The following is an 18,938-nucleotide window of genomic DNA, read 5'->3' as shown; positions in this document are numbered from 1 at the left end:
ATTTCTTTCAATAAACGGCTCATTTCCACAGAACGTTTCCATTATCCAATAGTTACATCTCATTATTACAAAACTGGTTTAAAAAATTCCAGATCATCTTGTGTAACAAACTAGAACTCTACTTGCTTTAATTACAAAAATAAGGCTGTTGCACAACAGACAAAATTCACATTCAAGCAACATATAGACTTTCTGGCTTTTAGCTAGCCGCTTGTAATTCAAAAGCAAACATTCCAAGGAACTTACACCACCAATCCATGCAAACAAGCAGGATATCTTTGGAGCTAGTGTTGCCCACCATACAACTGATTACACCCACAGGAATGCTCTGAAATAAGCTACTTTCACCTTTCGGCTGTGACAGAACTTGCTCTCCATTGAGCTGGAGATTTCTATTCTGTAGTTAGTAGTGTTCAAGAAGAATTCTGTAAAACTAATTTCATCCCTGGAGAATTCAGTGAGATTTTGCCTTTTGCAACAGGCAGCCAGGGATTTCCCCTGGGATTATTCAAGTGGATTTACTCACTTGTGTCAATTTTTCAAAAGTGGGACTTCAGGCAGTTTTCTAAGTTTACAATATATCAAGTACATGATAAATCCAGGATGGCTTCTCTGTAATTAACTGTGTAATTATCTCAATTTATATCTGTATTCTTTTTCTAAGTTAAAGAATCTTAAACTTAAAAAAAAATAATTACATAGAACTTGTTAATGTACAGCTCTATCTCGTGTCACATTCCCTTCTTATATTAAAGGTCAAGTCTCATGAAAATATGGGATTGGTGACAAGAGTGAAATAATAACTTACTACATACAACATAAATCCTAAAAATACATATACATATACTTGTATACACACATACATACATATGAATGTTATCAACCCCCATTCAGGGGTCCTCTAGAGAAGATGCTCTAACCAAGACTTTGTCTGGTAAATACCACCATGGACATGAAATCCATGCATGCTCTTGCTCCATCTAGCTCCCCTAGCTGAGCTGAAGAGATACCCAAGGGTCCAAAGAGGGACCAAAGAGGGTCCAAAGATTTATGGATGGATATCATTTTAAACCTTAACATCTCCTTTTATAAAGCTTTCTTGTCTTTGTACTAAAGGGAAAAGTCACAGAGATGTAAGCAGCTTGTAGCTGAGACAACACAAAAAGGAAAGTAACCAGTTCTTTACTCCAGAAACTGGTAGTCATGAACATTTCTCAAATCATACCTCTATAGTCTTGAGTAGGCTCTTGTCCAAAATCTGAGAGGCTAATGTTCTATCATTCAGCATCTTTGGCAGGGACTTGGAGAAATATCTAGTATGTACCCTCAGTAAAACTGCGAACAACATAGAACTTGAGTGGCTGAAAGCAGCTGGCAGAGCTTCAGTCCAGGGGGATTTCAATAGCCATGATGACTGGGCTAACAGGAACCTCCTGAAGTTTGAAAAGAACAAAAGAAAAAAAGTCACCACCTCGAGGTGGTGACTGCGGTATTTGGTGAAAATCAGGTTGGGCATAGGCCAGCAATGCACTACTTGGTACTGATGAGTGCTACTTCTGAAACATTTTATCCACTTTTTCTCCAGTAGAAGAAACTGGAGAGAGTAGCCCTCCACCAAACCAAAGCAGTCAGGGACCTGAAACACAGAGTCTATGAAGAGAGTTTAACAAAGCTGCATTTGTTTAGTCTAGCAAGAAGACTAAGAGGCGATCTAATGGTATCTTGCTACTATCTTGGGTCACAAAAAGGTGGTGCCAAACTCCTCCTGTGAGAGCTGGAAAAGATAGCTGCAAGTTACTACCTGGGACAACAGGCTGGATGGTAGATTACTGCAGCACTGCTTAAATAGACAGTTATGAGACCTCCATCTCTGGACATTTTTAACGCTGCTAAACAAGTCCACACCTGACCTGAGCTAGTGTTGGTGTGAGTCCTGGTTTATAGAAAGCTGGACCAGATGATCGCTAGTTGTCCTTTCCAACTAACTCACATAGGACGGCATGTTTATTGACTTTTATAGAACATGAGATTTGTTACACAGACAGGGTTCATTTCTGACACCTTTTAGAAGAAGCTGGGCTTCAGAGATTCTGTGATTGTAAAAAGGCTTTCCCACATGATTGGTTGTCCTTCATTTATGCAAAGACATGAGGACGTGTATTTGAGTAGCACTATCCAGTCATTATAAAGTCATTTAAGAATCAGACAGTTTACAGCATAGCTCTTATTTTAACAGCCAGACTTGATTCAAAACACAGAATGCAATATGACTTCTTTCCAGAACACGTTTTGTAATGGTTATTGGCAAATCACAGGCCTTGCATCTGCTATGTTTGTCATTAACAGTTCTACTGAAACAATCTCCACCTGGCTCCTGTTCCTCAGTTGAGTTGACTGTCATGGCCTCGTCCAGCAAAGTACAAGCTCAGTTTTCTCACTGTCTTTGAGGCATCTTCACCATTCCATACATGGGGACATAGGTAGGACAACAGCTTGGCGAGTTAGGTATGCTGATGGGCAGTGGCAGAGTGTTTACCAATATAGGGGACTGAATGCTCTCTCCAAAAGTATCTCTCTGACTCTTATGTGGCTAATGGTGGAGATGTGTTTGATTACAGGTCAATTCAAAGTTTTGGCAAAATTTCATTTTTAGACAGTCCAACTGTCCAATTTTGGGTGTTTAATCTTTCTTGGTAAACAGATAACGATGTAATCTTTAGCTATGAGACCTCTTCTTTTGAACTAACCAGTACAGTTTCATCACATGATTTCACATGCATTTCACACTCATTTGGAAAAGGAACCATGTCAAGATATTTTGCTTTGGCACCCCGTTCATGATAACAATTGTTTTTAAAGAACCGGTATCATGAGGCAAATCAAGTTTACATGACAAAGGTTAGCAACTCATGTTTCTTACAATAAAAATGATCTAGCATAAACATAATAATAAATAAATGTAGAATAAAAACACAGCAGTTATTGGCTTGAACTGAGATCTTAAGATGTTAAGATCAACAGTTTTTTTGTTTCTGGATAGTAGTTAGCACAATCATTCTAATAACCACCAGCATTTTAACTGTGCTGATGAGGTAATTTCAGAAACAGTAGTTGGTAGAATTAAAAACATAAGGAACCTGTCTGTATGAATTTATTCATGAATGACAGAAGCCCTGCACTTCCACTTCTTATCTTTAAACCTATGTGTCTATTAGAATATCAGTGCTAGTTGCAAAAGCAATGCAAAGATAGAAGTGCTACCATCAATGAGTATTTTTAAAAAGGAAGATGCGTAGCCCAGCCTTAATCCTATTTCATATACATCTTATTAACTCCACACTGGTGGGAGAGCACCATCTTATAGCAAGCAGACTACTAGTAAGGATACGTTTGCTCTATCACAGTGATCCATAAGTGAAGCTGTCATGTGCTAAAGAACAAGGTCATTCATCCAGAAGATGCAGTTGTTGATACTTCAGAGAGGTTTTCTGGGGTTATGACTCCTATTTAAAAGAAAAGAGAGTGTGAAAAAAAGATTATTAACGCGATGAATACATATTCATTTTCTGTGTCTGTAACTCTCACAATAGGATGTTCCTACCCCTGGTCCACAAAACAGCTAAGGACACATCCCTCTGAAAAAATATTGGACTGATAGAGTGTTCTAGCCAAGCTTGTAATGACAATCCTCCAGGTTTGTAGCAGGCTCTTTCCCAGGAATATAACTGCATACAAGCTGCTATTTCTGATTGCAGTAGAACATCTTTTTCCTAGGACTAACTCTTCAAGCTCCAAAGCAAGGCATGCTGCCAAAATAACCTGCTTTTGTGGTTCCCTGATGAAGTTCCCTCCTACTCCTCTCCTCCAGGCAGTCCAGAAATAGACTCCTGACAGATGTGTAACTCTGTATATATGAAAGAGCTACCATCCAGGCCTGAAGCAGCACTACTACCAACCACAGCTATATTACAGCAGCAAAGGGAAGAAAATCCTCTCCTATGTTTCTAATCTAATGCCCAAAGGTGCTCTATACAGCCATTTGAAGGTATTATTCAGGCTTCCAGGTGGCAATAAAATCTCATATATTATACTGTCCTCAACAGAAATATGTTTACTGGATTTGTATTCTGTTCTGCAAATTTGTATTCTTTACATTTTAATTATTACCCAAAAAGTTTCTGCAACTCCTGGCTGCTCCATCTAGTCAGCATTTAAAACAACAATAATGCATAATCATAAGTGCTGTCTTTGTTGGCCATATAGCCAGAACAATGACATTTTGGTGACTTAAGTTCCAGACATTCCAGTGATCAAGACTATCTCTGTCCAGTTAAAAAAGCTAGTTGCTATCAATTTACATTGATAATGTGACACAAAAATATACTTCTCAAACTTCATTATGTGAAAATCTTTTATTTTAAATGCTTTACCTCTCTTTGTGACTATTTCAATTACCTCATTAACACGAATAGCTACCATGGTAGCTGTGCATCTAGATGCAAAGTTCATTCAGTTTAAGGAAAGCTCAGTCTCAATATTTCAAGTATTCCATGAAAAGTCTGCCATATTACACCGACCTTAGGTGCCAAACTAGGTTTCAGTCCAAGAAAGGAGAAGACAGTGTTGCTCTCCTTCGATTCAAAAAAGCAATCATAATCCTAGAAGAAAAAAATAAAAAATAAAAAAAATGAGTCAACATCCGTGTTCATGTTTTCCTGCTTGATCTTCCCACGCTATGTATCAGAGTAAAGGATGATACATAATAAAGCTCAGGAAAATACTGATACTTACCCATTCTCTCCCGTGCAAACTTATTCTGAAAGGTAATGACATCACCAACTCCAAAGGAAATGAAAAAATGCACATATTCTCTAACTGAAATACCTTTCACTACTTTACTTGGTAGAGAAATATAAACATGGGTTTGCATGAACAAGAAATCCACTGCAGATATATTTTTAAGCAGTTAGGTGCCTAAAAATTCAAACAAGCTTCTGATGAGGTTTCCAACATGCATTTCAGCAAACAAAACACTAACGTGGAAACCTCCAGCTGACCTCTTCACTTCTTCTGTGGTGGAAGAGACTTCACTACAACTCTCATCCTTTGAAGTCAGCAATTTTACCTCAGATTTGGACGCATCGCATGGTTATAAATGAAATGTTACCATAAAGAATTTTATTTTATAGAAAGGTTGAAAAAAAAAAAAAGTTTCATTGTCATGACTATGCTCGTTTTAGGTTTGAGCTGCTTAAAACCAGTGTCTGATCCCAAAGTGTTACTACTGCTTTTACTGATATTGCATAGGACAACTGGTGCTCTTCTATCATCAGAAAGCTGATAGACTTCAGTTTTTAAGGGAAATAGTGAACAACAGAGCACAATTTAGTGATTTGGCAAATAGCAAGAAGCCAGGAAGTTTTAGGTTTTCTCAGCAGTTTAGTAAAGATTTCCTCTATGGCCACTGACAAACAATAAAAGCACCCAGTTAGGACTCCTTTCCTTCTCCACATGGCTATAAAGTGGAATATTACTTCCCTACTTAACTACTTCTGACAAGTAAAATACCATGTACGTGCCAGGAAATGTCAGCTATATGCTCATCATTACATGGCAATTATTTCTAAATATCTAAAATCAGTAGTTACACTTAAATGTATCCAGTAAGAGAAATCCCTTTAAATACTGACTGTGCACATGTACACTTTCAGTACAGAATAGTACAGGTAGTCTTTGCACCTCCACATACTTGCCATCTGCGTGGTAGTGGTTTGCAATGCTCCTGACCTCAAAAGCTAGTGCTCCTTTTGCTCCTATCCTCTGATCTTGTTAGTTTTTGAGACTGATTTCTCACTGTAATAGTTACAGGTGCTGCTATCACTGAAATTCAGCCTCAATTTTTGCCCAGCATTATCTGCTTTGCCCACTTGTTTCCTTCCACCTTTGCATTCTCCTGAACTTGTAAACTCACAAGCCACCCACAATCACAGGGGACCATGTAAGTTAAGCAAAAGAAGCTCTAGATGAAAAGGAAACATTCTTTGATCTGGCTGTCGTTGGAAGGCCATAATGGTTTATTGTATGGTATATCATTATGGTAAGATTAAGAACCTTCTATCTTCCAACCAAAGTTTACTAAAGCCTAGCCTACCATCACTCGTGTTTACATTTTGCCTTCTCAGCTCCTAAGTAGGAAGCAAAAAAAATGTTTCTCCAAGTGTGATACATAATTTCCAATGAATGCCACCTACTCACTTGGCCCTATGAGAAGCGCCAAGTTTATTTGCTTTCACTGCCAGGGGAATTAAATGCCTGAAGGAATAAAGCCACATCGGAGCATAGGAAATTACAGTCTCCTGCACTGATCAGCATCATGGATTGGAAAATAGACCTTGCAGACAGATGCTGCTTATCATTATGAGCACAGAACTATTACCATTATATTTTAAAATGCTAACATATGGAGATACATGAGACAGTTGTAAGTTCCTTCCTTATTACTTTTAGGGACAGCCTGTTCTACCTAACTTTGACAACATACAATTAAATAGAGGAAATAGACATGTTTCCATTAATGAAAAATCCTTGAGGGTGATGAGCTGATGCTAATTTCTGATTTAACATATATCTAAAATTAATAGGCACAAAGTAAATCCAGATAAAGTTGACAGATCTCACAACTAGGCCATGGTATGAGCTGAAACATTACTGGAAGCAAAACCAACAATGCCACGGATGAAAAGAGAGCAATGTAATCATTAAATACCTAATTTTTTTTTTACCTAAATACTGCAGCTCTGCCAAAAGACGATCAATTAAGCCCTTGACCTCTAAGAATAAAACCAGAAAATTGCACAGATGCTGCTAAATCTAAAAAGGATCCAGCCTGGCTCTGCTAAAGCAGATGAAAAGCCATGAGGAGCATGAGCTGTATAAGCAAGTACATGTGAAGACAGTATGATCTGAGAACTAGCCTTTATTTTCACCCTGGGTTTATCCTTACATGTGTCATCTGCCTCTGGAGCCAAAGGTAGGGGAGCAGTGGATGAGTACAACCCACAGTGAGAAAAATAAGGGCACCTTTTTGGCATTCAGGCAGGTTTAAATTGGCTTAGGTTACTCTCTTTAAACCTGAAGACTGTAAGCAACCAACCTGCAGGCAGGGAGCTACAGCAAGCATTTCTGCAGCTGCATGGCTCAAGGCAAACATCATTTTCACAGCCCGACAGGAGTTTTTTTTTTCCTTTCAAAAGCACAAACAGTTTTTATGAGCCCCCAGTGACTTGTTTGCCTCAGAAGTGTCCAAGAGAAGACTGCTCAGTTGAGTCCTCATCTTGCATCAGCATTTTCAAGTCCTATATTTTTTCCTAATCCTGATGTCTCAATCAGCTTTACATCCATCACCACTTAAGACCATGCTCTCTTCATGTTTTCATAAGAAATGTGAAAGAAAAACAGAGTGTGGAAATAGTGACAGCCAGAAAATAGCATCATAAGGATTAGAGCTGCGTTCCTTGCTCTGACAGTGACTTTGCGACTGGCTCATGCACCAGTATCTATGAACATTAACCTCCAGAAACCAATCATCAGAAGCTTTCTGCAAGTGATAATTATCAATTTTTACTTCTAGAAGAACACCTAAGTTTATCCCACATTTTTGCTGACTATCTAATCTGGACTCACTCTCTAAAAACACCCTGAAGGTTAACTAACCAGATGAACTAAGAATATGATTGCAAGAGCACAGAACCCAACACATTCATTCATTTTAAAATGAACTGAACATTGAACAACCTAAAGGTGATCAGCTAGAAGAAATGTCTCCCATGTTTTGAAATATCTGCATTACAAAACTCACTATAATGCTTTTGACACCTTCATGCTTTACTGCGGGTTGGGAAGAAAAAGCACCACACTTTCAAAGCAGCAGTAAAATTTCAAACAGGAGTTTTCTTATTAATGACCGCAATGAAAATATATGACCTCAAAATACTTTGAAAAAACATTACAAAAATGCATAATAACTCTATAAAATTTGACAGAAATCACTTTGGTAAGGCAGTTTCTTAAGAGATTTTTGAGAAACGTGATCTCAAGTACTATAGTCACAAGGACTCATCAGTTTTGCTGTACTCCTGTGTGTGGCAAGAGTTCAAAGTGAGTATCTCTGGCTTTCCTGGTAATATATGAAAGACAACATGTTCTAAATACACCCCATCATTCACCTGACCTTTACAAGGAGGTCTGTGGATATTTGAGCCAAATAGAAAGACAGTGACTGAGGCTGAGGAAGGAAAATGGTGCTAAGGTCAGGCAGGAGCACAGCACATTTGCAGTCTAAGGGATTCCCTTTTAAAACACTCCATGGGACTCCTAAAGATGAAGTAACCCACCATCCACTATTTTTGGCAAGGCAATGGCTCACTGCTCTGCACTGGGCTTCACTACCATGTCCTTGCTGTCAAATCCACAGGCACAGAGGCTTTGCTGGAGTCAGCAGAGTAGTGCTGTCTTGACCCTGGTACACCCATGCCCTGGAGACACTCAGAAATCAGCTGATAAACTAAAAAATGCACAGATGTGGCAAACTGGCACCCACAGCCCCAGTGCAAAAGGCAGCTATGTGCATAGACAGAAATGTGGCTGTATTACTTATTACGATCCTTGTGCTTCCCAGAGCTGCTAATTACACTTTATTAACATATAAAACCATGGCAAATTTAGTAGCTAATAAAATAAATGGGACAGTGGACATGAATAATCAATGATGGAGATGCTCAATCCCTCTGGAAAAGTTGAAAAGACAAAAAAATATGAGTGATAAATCATGAAGATGAGGGTTTGAAAGGTTACATAGAATAAGGAGTGCTAGACAGGATAAAAAAAATATCTCTGGATGGTTTGAGGGGATGGAAAAGCAATGGGACAACAAATGGGGTTGGTAAAAGGATATTTCAAGACAGAAAATGCTTAACAGGATACCAGCCACATGACTGCTTCAGACTTTGCTTCTCATCTGTAAAGGTGGCAGCAGCTTGATCACCAAGCAGTCAGACCAGTATACAGCCTCTGTTTTACCACCAGGGCAGTAAAGATGCAGGAGGAGCTACTGGAGAACAGATTAGCTGACATAATGAGCTCTCGCTTTGTTGAAAATAAACAAAGCTAACAACACTTAAGTTTCAACTGCTCACCTTCAGAGCAATGCAAGACCTCGCTGGCCTTTCACGACAGTAGCATACAGCTCATTTTTGCTTTCCCTGCTCCCGTTGTGCGACTCCAACCAGGATAGAGACAGACTGTGTCTGAAAAGGTCTTCAGAAGCAAAGTTGCCCCAGGTGGTAATTCACATTCACTGCCCAAATGCTACAGCGAAGCAAGAGCTGCTTATTCTATGACCTGGTAGACAAGCATTCTGGTAATTGGGATTTGATGGCTTATTATAACACAAATGCCTTACAGCTTCCTGGCATTTATGTGGGTTTTATGCCAGCTTATCCTGGTAGGAAAGCTGCTGGCCTTTGGGAAATCTCTGCTCTTTAGAAGTTCCACTTCCAGGGTAGCTTTTCTTTTCTCAGCAGCAACCACCAAGTTGTTCACAAAGCTCAACCTGGCTACAGGAGCAGCTGCACCTTGGCTATAATGCAGACTCTTTATGTGTGCTATATTCCTATCGTTATGAGATCAGATCATTTGAATGTTGTGATTACAGACACTGCCATAAATAATGTGGCTGACCATTTGTTAAGCAGGTAAACTGAGACTTGTTTAAATAACACTACAATTGCTGCTAGAAAATATTGGCTGCACATCGAAGTAAAAACTGATGATGCTGTAGATCAGCATAAATAATTGTCCTTCAAGGGTAATAACAAAAGAGTGATGGCATTGGGCCAAAGTAAAACATTAGCACAAAGCAAATTTTGTCTACCAGTCAGCAATTATACAGATACTGTCTATACGTTAATGCAACTGAGAATAGAAACTTTTTACCTACTGCAGTTTCAAAGACAGTGTGCATGGAGAGAAATGTTTCCAGTAAGCATTTTTAAAAGAGCAAGTTGTTTTTTTTCACATTAGCTTTTAATTTGCAAGAAGAGAAAGAGGGAACTTGTTAAACATTTCAAACAGATTCTTACTGTTTATCAGGTGTTCACCACACAGAGAAGTAGAAAAACAAGCAGCCTGCCCAGTAGCCTGCACTGCTTTTTGATGCAGATTTTTAAAAATGTAATCATTAATTGGACAGCATATAAAGAGACCTCTATTGCCATGCTTTTTTAACTTGTTTCTCTTTAGCAACCTTTTTTTTTTAACGTATATATATGTGATCATGACCTTTCTATTCTTATAAAAGAGGCAAGGTACTCTTCAAGAAATAATGGGCAATTCATAATTTAAACACATTGAACAAGCACTCTGCTACTGACCAAGTGAATACTGTGGGCCATTGAGAACAAGCTGTTAGCATCCTTCCTAAAAAGGGCAGCTCAGTTCTCAGGGACAGATGACATTCATTCACTGATCTGATTAGGATTACAATGGAAAGCCTTACTCAGCACAGCTCTCCTTGGAGAATGAACATATGTGCACGTGTATTGTCAGTATTATATAAATACACAAAACTAAGAAAATCTTTCCTGCACAACACGGGGCAGTCTAAACATTAGTTTTCCATTAGCTAACTTCCTGATAAGATCTCTGGACAGGATTTTTAAAGAGCTTATATAACTGATTCTACAAAGCAATTTGTTAGTCCTCTCCCATGGGCTAAATACTTATTTCTGTAATCTCTCCAGTTGTAGCTTTCAAAAACAAAGGCTTTTATAAAAAGGAGGCCCATATTAGCTACAGCTCTACTATTTGGAAAGTTACATGCTAAAATCAGGCTGTTATTATGTTTGCCATTCATTCAGCAATCACTAAAGGATACACAGTCATCACATATCCAGGAACTAACATCCCTCACCTCTGCACAGGGAGTCCAAGCGCAGAAGGGCTTCTCAAAATTAAGATATCAAAGTGGTAGTATGCCCACCTGGGCAGGAAATATTTGAGTGTACATCCAAGAAATATGGATGATAACAGGTATGTCACTATTGTGCACCTTCTAGCAATTTTTTTCAGCACCTTTACAGATAATCTTGAGTGAGATCACACAACATGTGCAGGAAGCTGAGTGATCCGACCTGGCCAGCACAGGTTCATGAAAGGCAAGTTCTGCTGACTAGCCTCACCTCTTCTATGATCAAGTGATCCAACTGGTGGATGAGGAAAAGGTCTTTAATGTAGTCTACCTAAACTTCAGCCAAGCCTTTGACTCTGTCACTCATGGTATTCTACTGGAGAAGCTGGCTGCTTGTGGACAAGTAGACTCTGCTGGAGACTCACTATGGGCCCAGAGACTGGTGATGAATGGAGTTAAATACAGCTGGCAACCAGTCACAAGAGGTGCACTTTGGCCACAACAACCTCAGGCAACACTACAGGCTTGGGGTAGAATGGCTGAAAGACTGTGAAGAGATTAAGGACCTGGGGGTGTTGGTCTACACTTGGCTGAACATGATCCAGCTGTATACCATGGTTTAGTAAGCAGTATTGGTGGAAGGTGAACAGTCAGACCAAATGACCTTAGAGGTCTTTTCCAACCTTAATGATTCTATGATTTATCATGTTGTTAAGCTGTTCAGACAATTTCAATATTATCCAATCTGACAATGACAGAAGTTTGAAAGGAGGGAGGAGCTGAAACACCAGGGAGTGAACTGTGGTAGTCACCCTCTCACAAGAAACCACGGCTAAAAGATATAAATTAACCATCCTACACAAAAACTCTGCATGCACATATTTCATGTTGATCACGTTTCAAGGCACCTATAACTTTACAATGGACATGCCAACTACATTAGTTGATTTTCCTCGTAGAACATTTCACTTTTACTGAGATCAGGTGACATCTTAGAGCACTGAAGGAAAAATAATGGATTCCCCTCTTCCATTTGTTTCTTTTGGGAATGAGACTGTCAGAAACATCTTTCAGCCTTTTCTTTGTTTTCTTTGGTCTTTGGAAGAACAGAAATGGCAAGGTATTAAAGAAAGAAGAAAGCCACAAAAATTGTAATGGTACTGCAGTGAATTAATGTAATGTTTGCTTATAAATCAACTACAACTGCTGCATCTTCAAAGTGTTTTTTTAAAATTTAATTATATTAGCATGATTACAAGTGGTACAATGGTGTAGTGTATTACTTGTTTCCATCTTCTTGTTCCCTGACCACTGCCATGGCCTTCTGTAGGTATTGCTCCAGTACATTGCTACATCCATATCCTGCACTATACTATGCACTCTTGGTGTATTACTGCCACTTAATGAGTTTTCTCATCCTTAGCATATTTTAGAAGCGCAGGTCTTTTACAGAAGTCAGTAGTCAAAGTTGTCCTGACCCACTAAAGAATAAATCCCTTTTCTCCAGGATTGGAGTATGGCAAAAGGAGAGCTAAGATCACAAACAAAACTGCTAGTGACCTATGTCTGTAGAACATCAATGTAATTAAAAAAAAAAAAAAAAAAAAAAAAGCAGTATTCTTTGCTATATTACAGTAACAGTTCTAGCTTTATACTGGTCATCTTTAATTCCTTCAAACTACATAAACACTCTGTATTACTCTACTTAGGAAATAGTATCTGAAAACAGACTAAGATATCTCCAAAATGTATCCAGTCTTTGACAGCTATTACCTTTAAATGGTGGGATAATTTACAGGAACATACCTGCTACTTTACCTTGAAACAGCTATACGTAACATTCAGAAAGCAGAAAATTCAGGCTAAAACTGCAGTGCTCAGAAATTTACTCTCTCCACTACAGTAAAGAAAATTTCAGCAGCATTAATCATTAATCTAAACAGACATTATACAATACCTGAGCAGTTCACTTGAACTTTTATCTAGTGAGATTATCACTCCTCTGAAGGCTAAACTGGACCACTGGACCAGCCTAGCGCTCATGGCAGCTAGCAACTCATGGCTGAGTTGGACAAGATGCAAGGGTGCAAGGACCATGCAAGGGTGCAAGGAGCTGTATGTAGCCTTGCTGGATACCACATTAGCTTCACAACTGCCCTGGCTCTGGAACTGAAGACCGTACAGCAGTCATGCTGGAAGGGCATTATGCCACTTTGCTTCAGGATCCAAAGAAACAGCTTTCAAGCTCTGCACAACAAGCTCTACAATGGCAGGCCAGAGCAGAAACTCTGGAATGATCTCTAGTCAGATTTCTTAAATTCTCTCTTTTCTCCTTATAAGAGAGTAGTTACCAGCTTGTCATTTTACATATTTAAAAAAAAAAAAAAAAAAAGCATCTTAAAAAAAAAAAGACAGAAATTTAACAATACACAGAAATCACTGCAACAGTATTTGACTGTGCACTGAATGGTCTCTTGAGAACACTGACCCCTTTCAGCAGCCTATTTTATTTCTTTGTCTATAGGCCTTCACTGTTTTGATGGCATTGATAGTCACATATTGCATTTCAGGGAAGGACAATAAATATCAAATATCTCTGTCCCTACTGCTGTGCGCACTGGACAGTGTATCAGTGCTTACCCTAATACACTAAACCAACTGGACAGCTTCCAAGAGGGGAAAGAAAAAAAGAAAGAAGAAGAGAAAGAAGATTCAGTCTGCTGTGTAAATATTTTCCCTACAACTCCCACCTGGAAACAGATTTCCTTTTAATTTTGGTTAGCCTAAATTTCGGACAATTTCACATCAGTGGCAGATTTCCTGTGTAGAAAACTATCACTGTTTCAAAGCACTAACTTGAACCTTTTTTAAGCTTAAAATCAGAGTGCAGCTTCACTGGGAAAGGGGTGATTTCTAATCTCCGGAACAGATCCAGGATTCACTTCTAGACTAACAAGACTGCAAATTCAAATGTGGAGATAGATATAAGAGAACAGAAGAAGGAGGTGTGAGACACAGGACTAAATTCAGACACCACTTTTTCAGTATTTCTTGCTTGCAACATTAAGATCTTCCCATGCCCAGTGTTCTGGCTACTGCTGATCCTGGTTGGATTTGTGTAGGTGCAGCTCCTCGCCAATCAGGTGAAGAAGCTAAAGCCCTGCTCAGTCTACAAACTTCACTTCAGAAGCCACATGCCCAAAATTAAGGCATTTCAGTTCTTGGCATCATATCATAGTCCCCCTGTGAATTTGCCTCAAATGTACCAGTCTGCAACGACCTCTCCATTTGCCTGGACTTTCCTGTGTTTGTGCAAGAAAGATAACAGTAAGCAGGGTAATTATTTATCCATTCATTTTTTCAACAGTGTTTTTAACCTGCAGGATACTGAATTGTTAGTGCCACAGTCTATGCTATCAGCAGTTCTTTACATAAGAATCTGAATAACTCATGAGCAAACTTACTGATCTGGCTGTTAGAGAAATATAGAATGAGAGATAGAGCACTGAATTTTTCTTTAACTTTGAAAGCAAATAATTGAGTTAGGAAAACTTAGAAAATGAACTACAGTCTTTAATTTCTCGTTTTCTTTGGGTCTGGCCTTGATAATGCACCAACGTTCTGGCTGTTGTCCAGCAGCGCTTGCACAGCATTAAAGTCTTTGTTTCTAACTCTGCTCTCCACTGCCTCCTGCAGTGAAGTTGGGAAGGGACACAGCTGAGACAACTCCCTGAGCTGGCCATTGGGTATACCATACCGTATAAATACATGCTCAGCAATAAGCACCAGGGAGAACTGTCTTCTAAGGTAGCCATTGTTCAGAGACTTGCTGGAGATTGGTCTGATTTTGGGATGTGATGAGTGACTGTGTTTGCATTATTTGGTGTTTTTTCACCTTTCCTTCACTTACTAAGCTGTCTCCCCTAACCTACAAGTTCTTCTCACTTTTGCTCTTCCTATTCTCTGCCCTGACCTGCTTGGAGTGTGAGATGAGCAAGCAGGTGTACTGTTGCTTGGTATTGACAGAGGTTAACTCATAGCAGCCTGCTTTGGCACCTGAATAGGAACTCAAGATGCATTCAAGACAGCAATAGACTTGATAATAGTGTGCTAGAACAAACTTTTTACCTAGCTGTTATTTGGCAGGCTCTTACTGCTGCTGATCACAATGCTGTTCTCAGTCAAGTTTCTTGTTCTCTTACTTGCTCCACTGCTTTTTCCTTTTCTTTCTGTATAAATGTGAAGGGTTGTTAATGGCTGCTTTCATCTTTTGCAGTGTTATCACTTAATTTTGCTTTGCCTGGGAGAGTTACGATAAAAAAATTGGCCTCCAGCCTAATCTTGTATGTGGCCCCTGCATTGCTACCATCCCAGTACTCTGGAACCATCTTGTGGAGACAATTGGCAAATAGCTCTTTCTCCTCTAGTCCAAAAGCCATTTCATGAAAGAAGGAAGAAAGAAATCTTCTGCTCCTCCAGGGCAGATGCTCCCACCCATATCGCAATGGGCCTCCAGTTTCTTGAATACCCCTATGTAACCAAATTGCTAAGTATTATTGTATGCACTGCAGCTGATGATGACTTCACATAAAATTAAGTAGCCAGTTGGAAATGCTGTCAAGGAACATGACCCGAGAAAATCAATCCCTGGGTGGCAAGGTGCGTGAGCCTTGTAAAGGACTGGGTAAGTGTGCCAGCGAACAAACCTGAGCTAGTTTTAATGCCCAGCAGTCCAAGCCAACCCCTCTCCTGGATGACCACTGTAACAGATGGATTCCAAGTCATGGAAAAATGAACTGAATGGACATCTGATGGGGATGGCCCATAGATTAACTGAATGATACTTAAGTATACATAAAAATACCAGGGGGAAGGAGGGTGCTGAGGATGTATTGGATATGAACTACAAATAGTACAGAATAAGAAATAGAGATTTTACTGGGTCTGGCTGGCATGGAGTTGTCTTCATACTATGGTGCTTTGTTTTGGGTCTGTGACTGAAATAGCCCTGATAACACATCAGTGTTTTGCTACTGCTCCTCTGTGTTTGCACAGCAGCAAAACCTTTTCCATTTCTCATTGTGCTCCCTTCTTACCTCCCTCATGGGTAGGCTGGGAGTGGGCAACAGGTTGGGAGCATACACAGCTAGGACAGCGGATCCAAACTGCCCAAACAGATACTGAATGCCAGCAAGCAATAAAACAAAGTAGCTATTACTTTTACACTAGGTTGGCATTGGTTCTCTTTTCAAGGTTGTGAGTGATCACAATTGCACCACTGGTTTTTTGCTCCATCTTCTCCCTTTTCCTTTACCTATTACGCTGTCTCACTGTCTCTATCTCAACCCATAAGTTCTTTTACTCGTTCCTCCAATTCCACACTTGCTTGCCCTGGGCAGGAAGCTGTGAGGGGCCAGGGGTAGAAAGGGAGGTGAGTGAAGAAGAATCTATGTAGGTTCTTAGCTGCTAGAGGGGGAGGGAGTCATTGTTCTGTCCTCCATTACTGCACACAAGGACTCCAGTAAAACTCATTTGACAAATGGTAGAGAGGGATGTTCAATGTAAAATTGTAATGTCTATCTACACTCTAGCAGTGGAGAGAACTAAAATCATGCTGTCAAAAGGCCACATGGTGCCTTCTGAGGAAAAAAAAGTTCAGTTTTTACAGTCTTTCCAAAGTATCTTAATTTTACTTCTCTGTATGCAAAGTGTATAAGGAGCATGCACTCAAGCACTGACATTTCCTAACTCTTTCATGATACTTGCTATAGCAAGGTAACTGTAGTCATCTCAGATTCACACGACTGTAAATTAAATGAGGTTCATGTGCATGGTGTCTGAAATATAGACTTCTTCTCTCATAGACATACAATGTTACAGCAATATCACTAAGATGAAATAACAGATTGTAGAGTCACAGAAATATCCAAATTATCATAGTGTCACTGCTACGACATAATACTGGATTATCAGCAAAATGATTTGTGTTATTGTCTGCTCTCTGCTCTTATCTAGCTTGCTCACAGGAAATAAAAAAATGATTCTCACTGAAAAAAGTTCCTATTTCAATATCCCATTAACAAAGCTTTTTACTGAAAAATTGGAAAGTGGATGTCAGATTAAGAAAAAGACAGATGAATGATCATATCTGCAATTACAGCAGCTCAGGAAAATGTCACTGTCTCGCTTATGCTTCAAAACATGGAATTGGTCTGTTAGTGCCAGAAGGATTCCCCTCCCTGTATTTTGCATGTTTGTTTGGAGGGGAGGGGGATGAGTCACCTTCTCAAATCTTTTTCCTCTCTATACCAGCTATCCCATATTCTAATGGACAACACCAATACTTCAGGGATACTAACTGGAAGCACTGAAGACAAACTTCAGTTGCATTCTGAAAAGTTATTATTTCAAATAGTAATGACTTTTCACAGAAAAAAAAAACCAAAACAACTGTATGGCTATGAACATAACATGTACTCAGGGTTCCTATGTCATACCCCTATGAATCTCTCTTGAAACTGTGAACAAAAGCATATTTTGCTTTTCCTTGTCTAGCCCTCATATTTTTATGGAAACAGCAAAGGATCTGATCAGTCTGTATTCTAGGTCTGCATTGTCAGTGATAATGTGCAAGTCAGACCGAGTACATAGGTAGCTCTGAGTAGTATGCTGAGACTGTAGAACTGACAGGGACAGAAAAAAGACAGTATTGGTTAATAGAGCATAATGGAATAGAAACTGGCTGGACATAAATCAGGAATGAAAGCTTCAATGTAACAGAATTAACAGAAATTTTTGTGGTTATTTTTTAGTTTAGTTTTTAAATTATACAGTAGCATTTTTGTTGTTGTTTAATATTATGTGAAGATTAACCAGTGAAAATCCTCACTGTGGAAATCAGAAAGGGGACATGATGTGTAATGCCTGCTGATTTCATCTAACTTCTACAATATTACAATCTCCTTTCTAGCACTGACATCCTTTGTCTCCTGCCTAATGTCCTGCTTCCCCTATTACCTGAGAACTTCATTAATTAATGCTAGCAGGATAACTGATGAACTTTGAAGATCCAGCACATACTTTTTCCTTCATCCCAGAAAATATGTTGCTTTGAAAAAAAAAACAAAAAACAAACAAACAAACAAAAAACCCCAAACATATTTGCTCCTTGAAGGGGTTCATGCAGCCAGTGAGGTCTAGTAAGATTAACTCTGCTCCAGAAGAGCTATCAGCTGAGCAGACAGATTAACAAGATCTCACATGTTGCATGACATCTTCTGCCTCGCTAATTCCAAACTGCAATTTCTAAGACTTTTTTAAAACATACCATAAAGAAAAACTGCAAAGATGCAGAATCGATACAAAACAACTGCTTAGAACACTGCACTACCCAAGTTCACTAAAATCACACTGAATAATATAAATGCTGATATCCACAAGTGAGGAGCTGCTACAAGAGTATCAAAATCCCTTCCGTGTCCCAGATAATTTTCTTCAATGGACATTTTATATTCTGAAGTAGGAAGGTACGAGTTAAATAGCTGAGGTAGGAGGTCTTGTATTGGCCTTGTTTACATATCAGAGGGATGTTAAATATCTTTCTTCAAAAAAGCCAGTTAGCTGTTAATCATATACAATTTGGTGAAAAGACTGAGAGGGAACCTGATTAATGTTTATAAATATCTAAAGGGAGACGGGGGACAAATGGATGAGGCCAGGATCTTCCCGGCAGTGTGTATCAATAGGAGCAGCCTAAAACTTGAAGATAAGAAGTTCCAAACAAACATGTGATGTTTAAAATACACCTGTGCAACCTATTATAGGGGACCAGCACTAGCAGGAGAGTTGTTGCATTCAGTGATCTCTCGAGGTCCCTTCCAACCTCTGCAATTTTGTGATTCTGTGTAATTTGTTGCAGAGGATCCTGAATCAGTTCTTGTGCTCCTCCTGCATTAAGCTAGCCATCACAGTG

General features: G+C 39.2%; 1 protein-coding gene across 1 annotated transcript in view; it reads right to left on the bottom strand.

The window, feature by feature from the left end:
* Positions 1-682: 682 nt before the first annotated feature.
* Positions 683-18,938, bottom strand: part of SH3BGRL2 (SH3 domain binding glutamate rich protein like 2) — a 62,187-nt gene continuing 43,931 nt past the window's right edge. The window contains exons 4-5 of the mRNA XM_048934957.1: positions 4,578-4,658; positions 683-3,503 (exon numbers count right to left, since the gene is read on the bottom strand). Coding sequence (XP_048790914.1) covers positions 3,495-3,503; positions 4,578-4,658 — 90 coding nt within the window. The 3' untranslated portion in view covers positions 683-3,494. The remainder of the gene's footprint in view (positions 3,504-4,577; positions 4,659-18,938) is intronic.

The sequence above is a fragment of the Lagopus muta genome, chromosome 2 (assembly GCF_023343835.1).
Source record: "Lagopus muta isolate bLagMut1 chromosome 2, bLagMut1 primary, whole genome shotgun sequence".
Classification (NCBI taxonomy): Eukaryota; Metazoa; Chordata; class Aves; order Galliformes; family Phasianidae; genus Lagopus; species Lagopus muta.
Note: the sequence above shows the minus strand (reverse complement) of the source record. Positions and strands in the feature narration are given on the sequence as shown.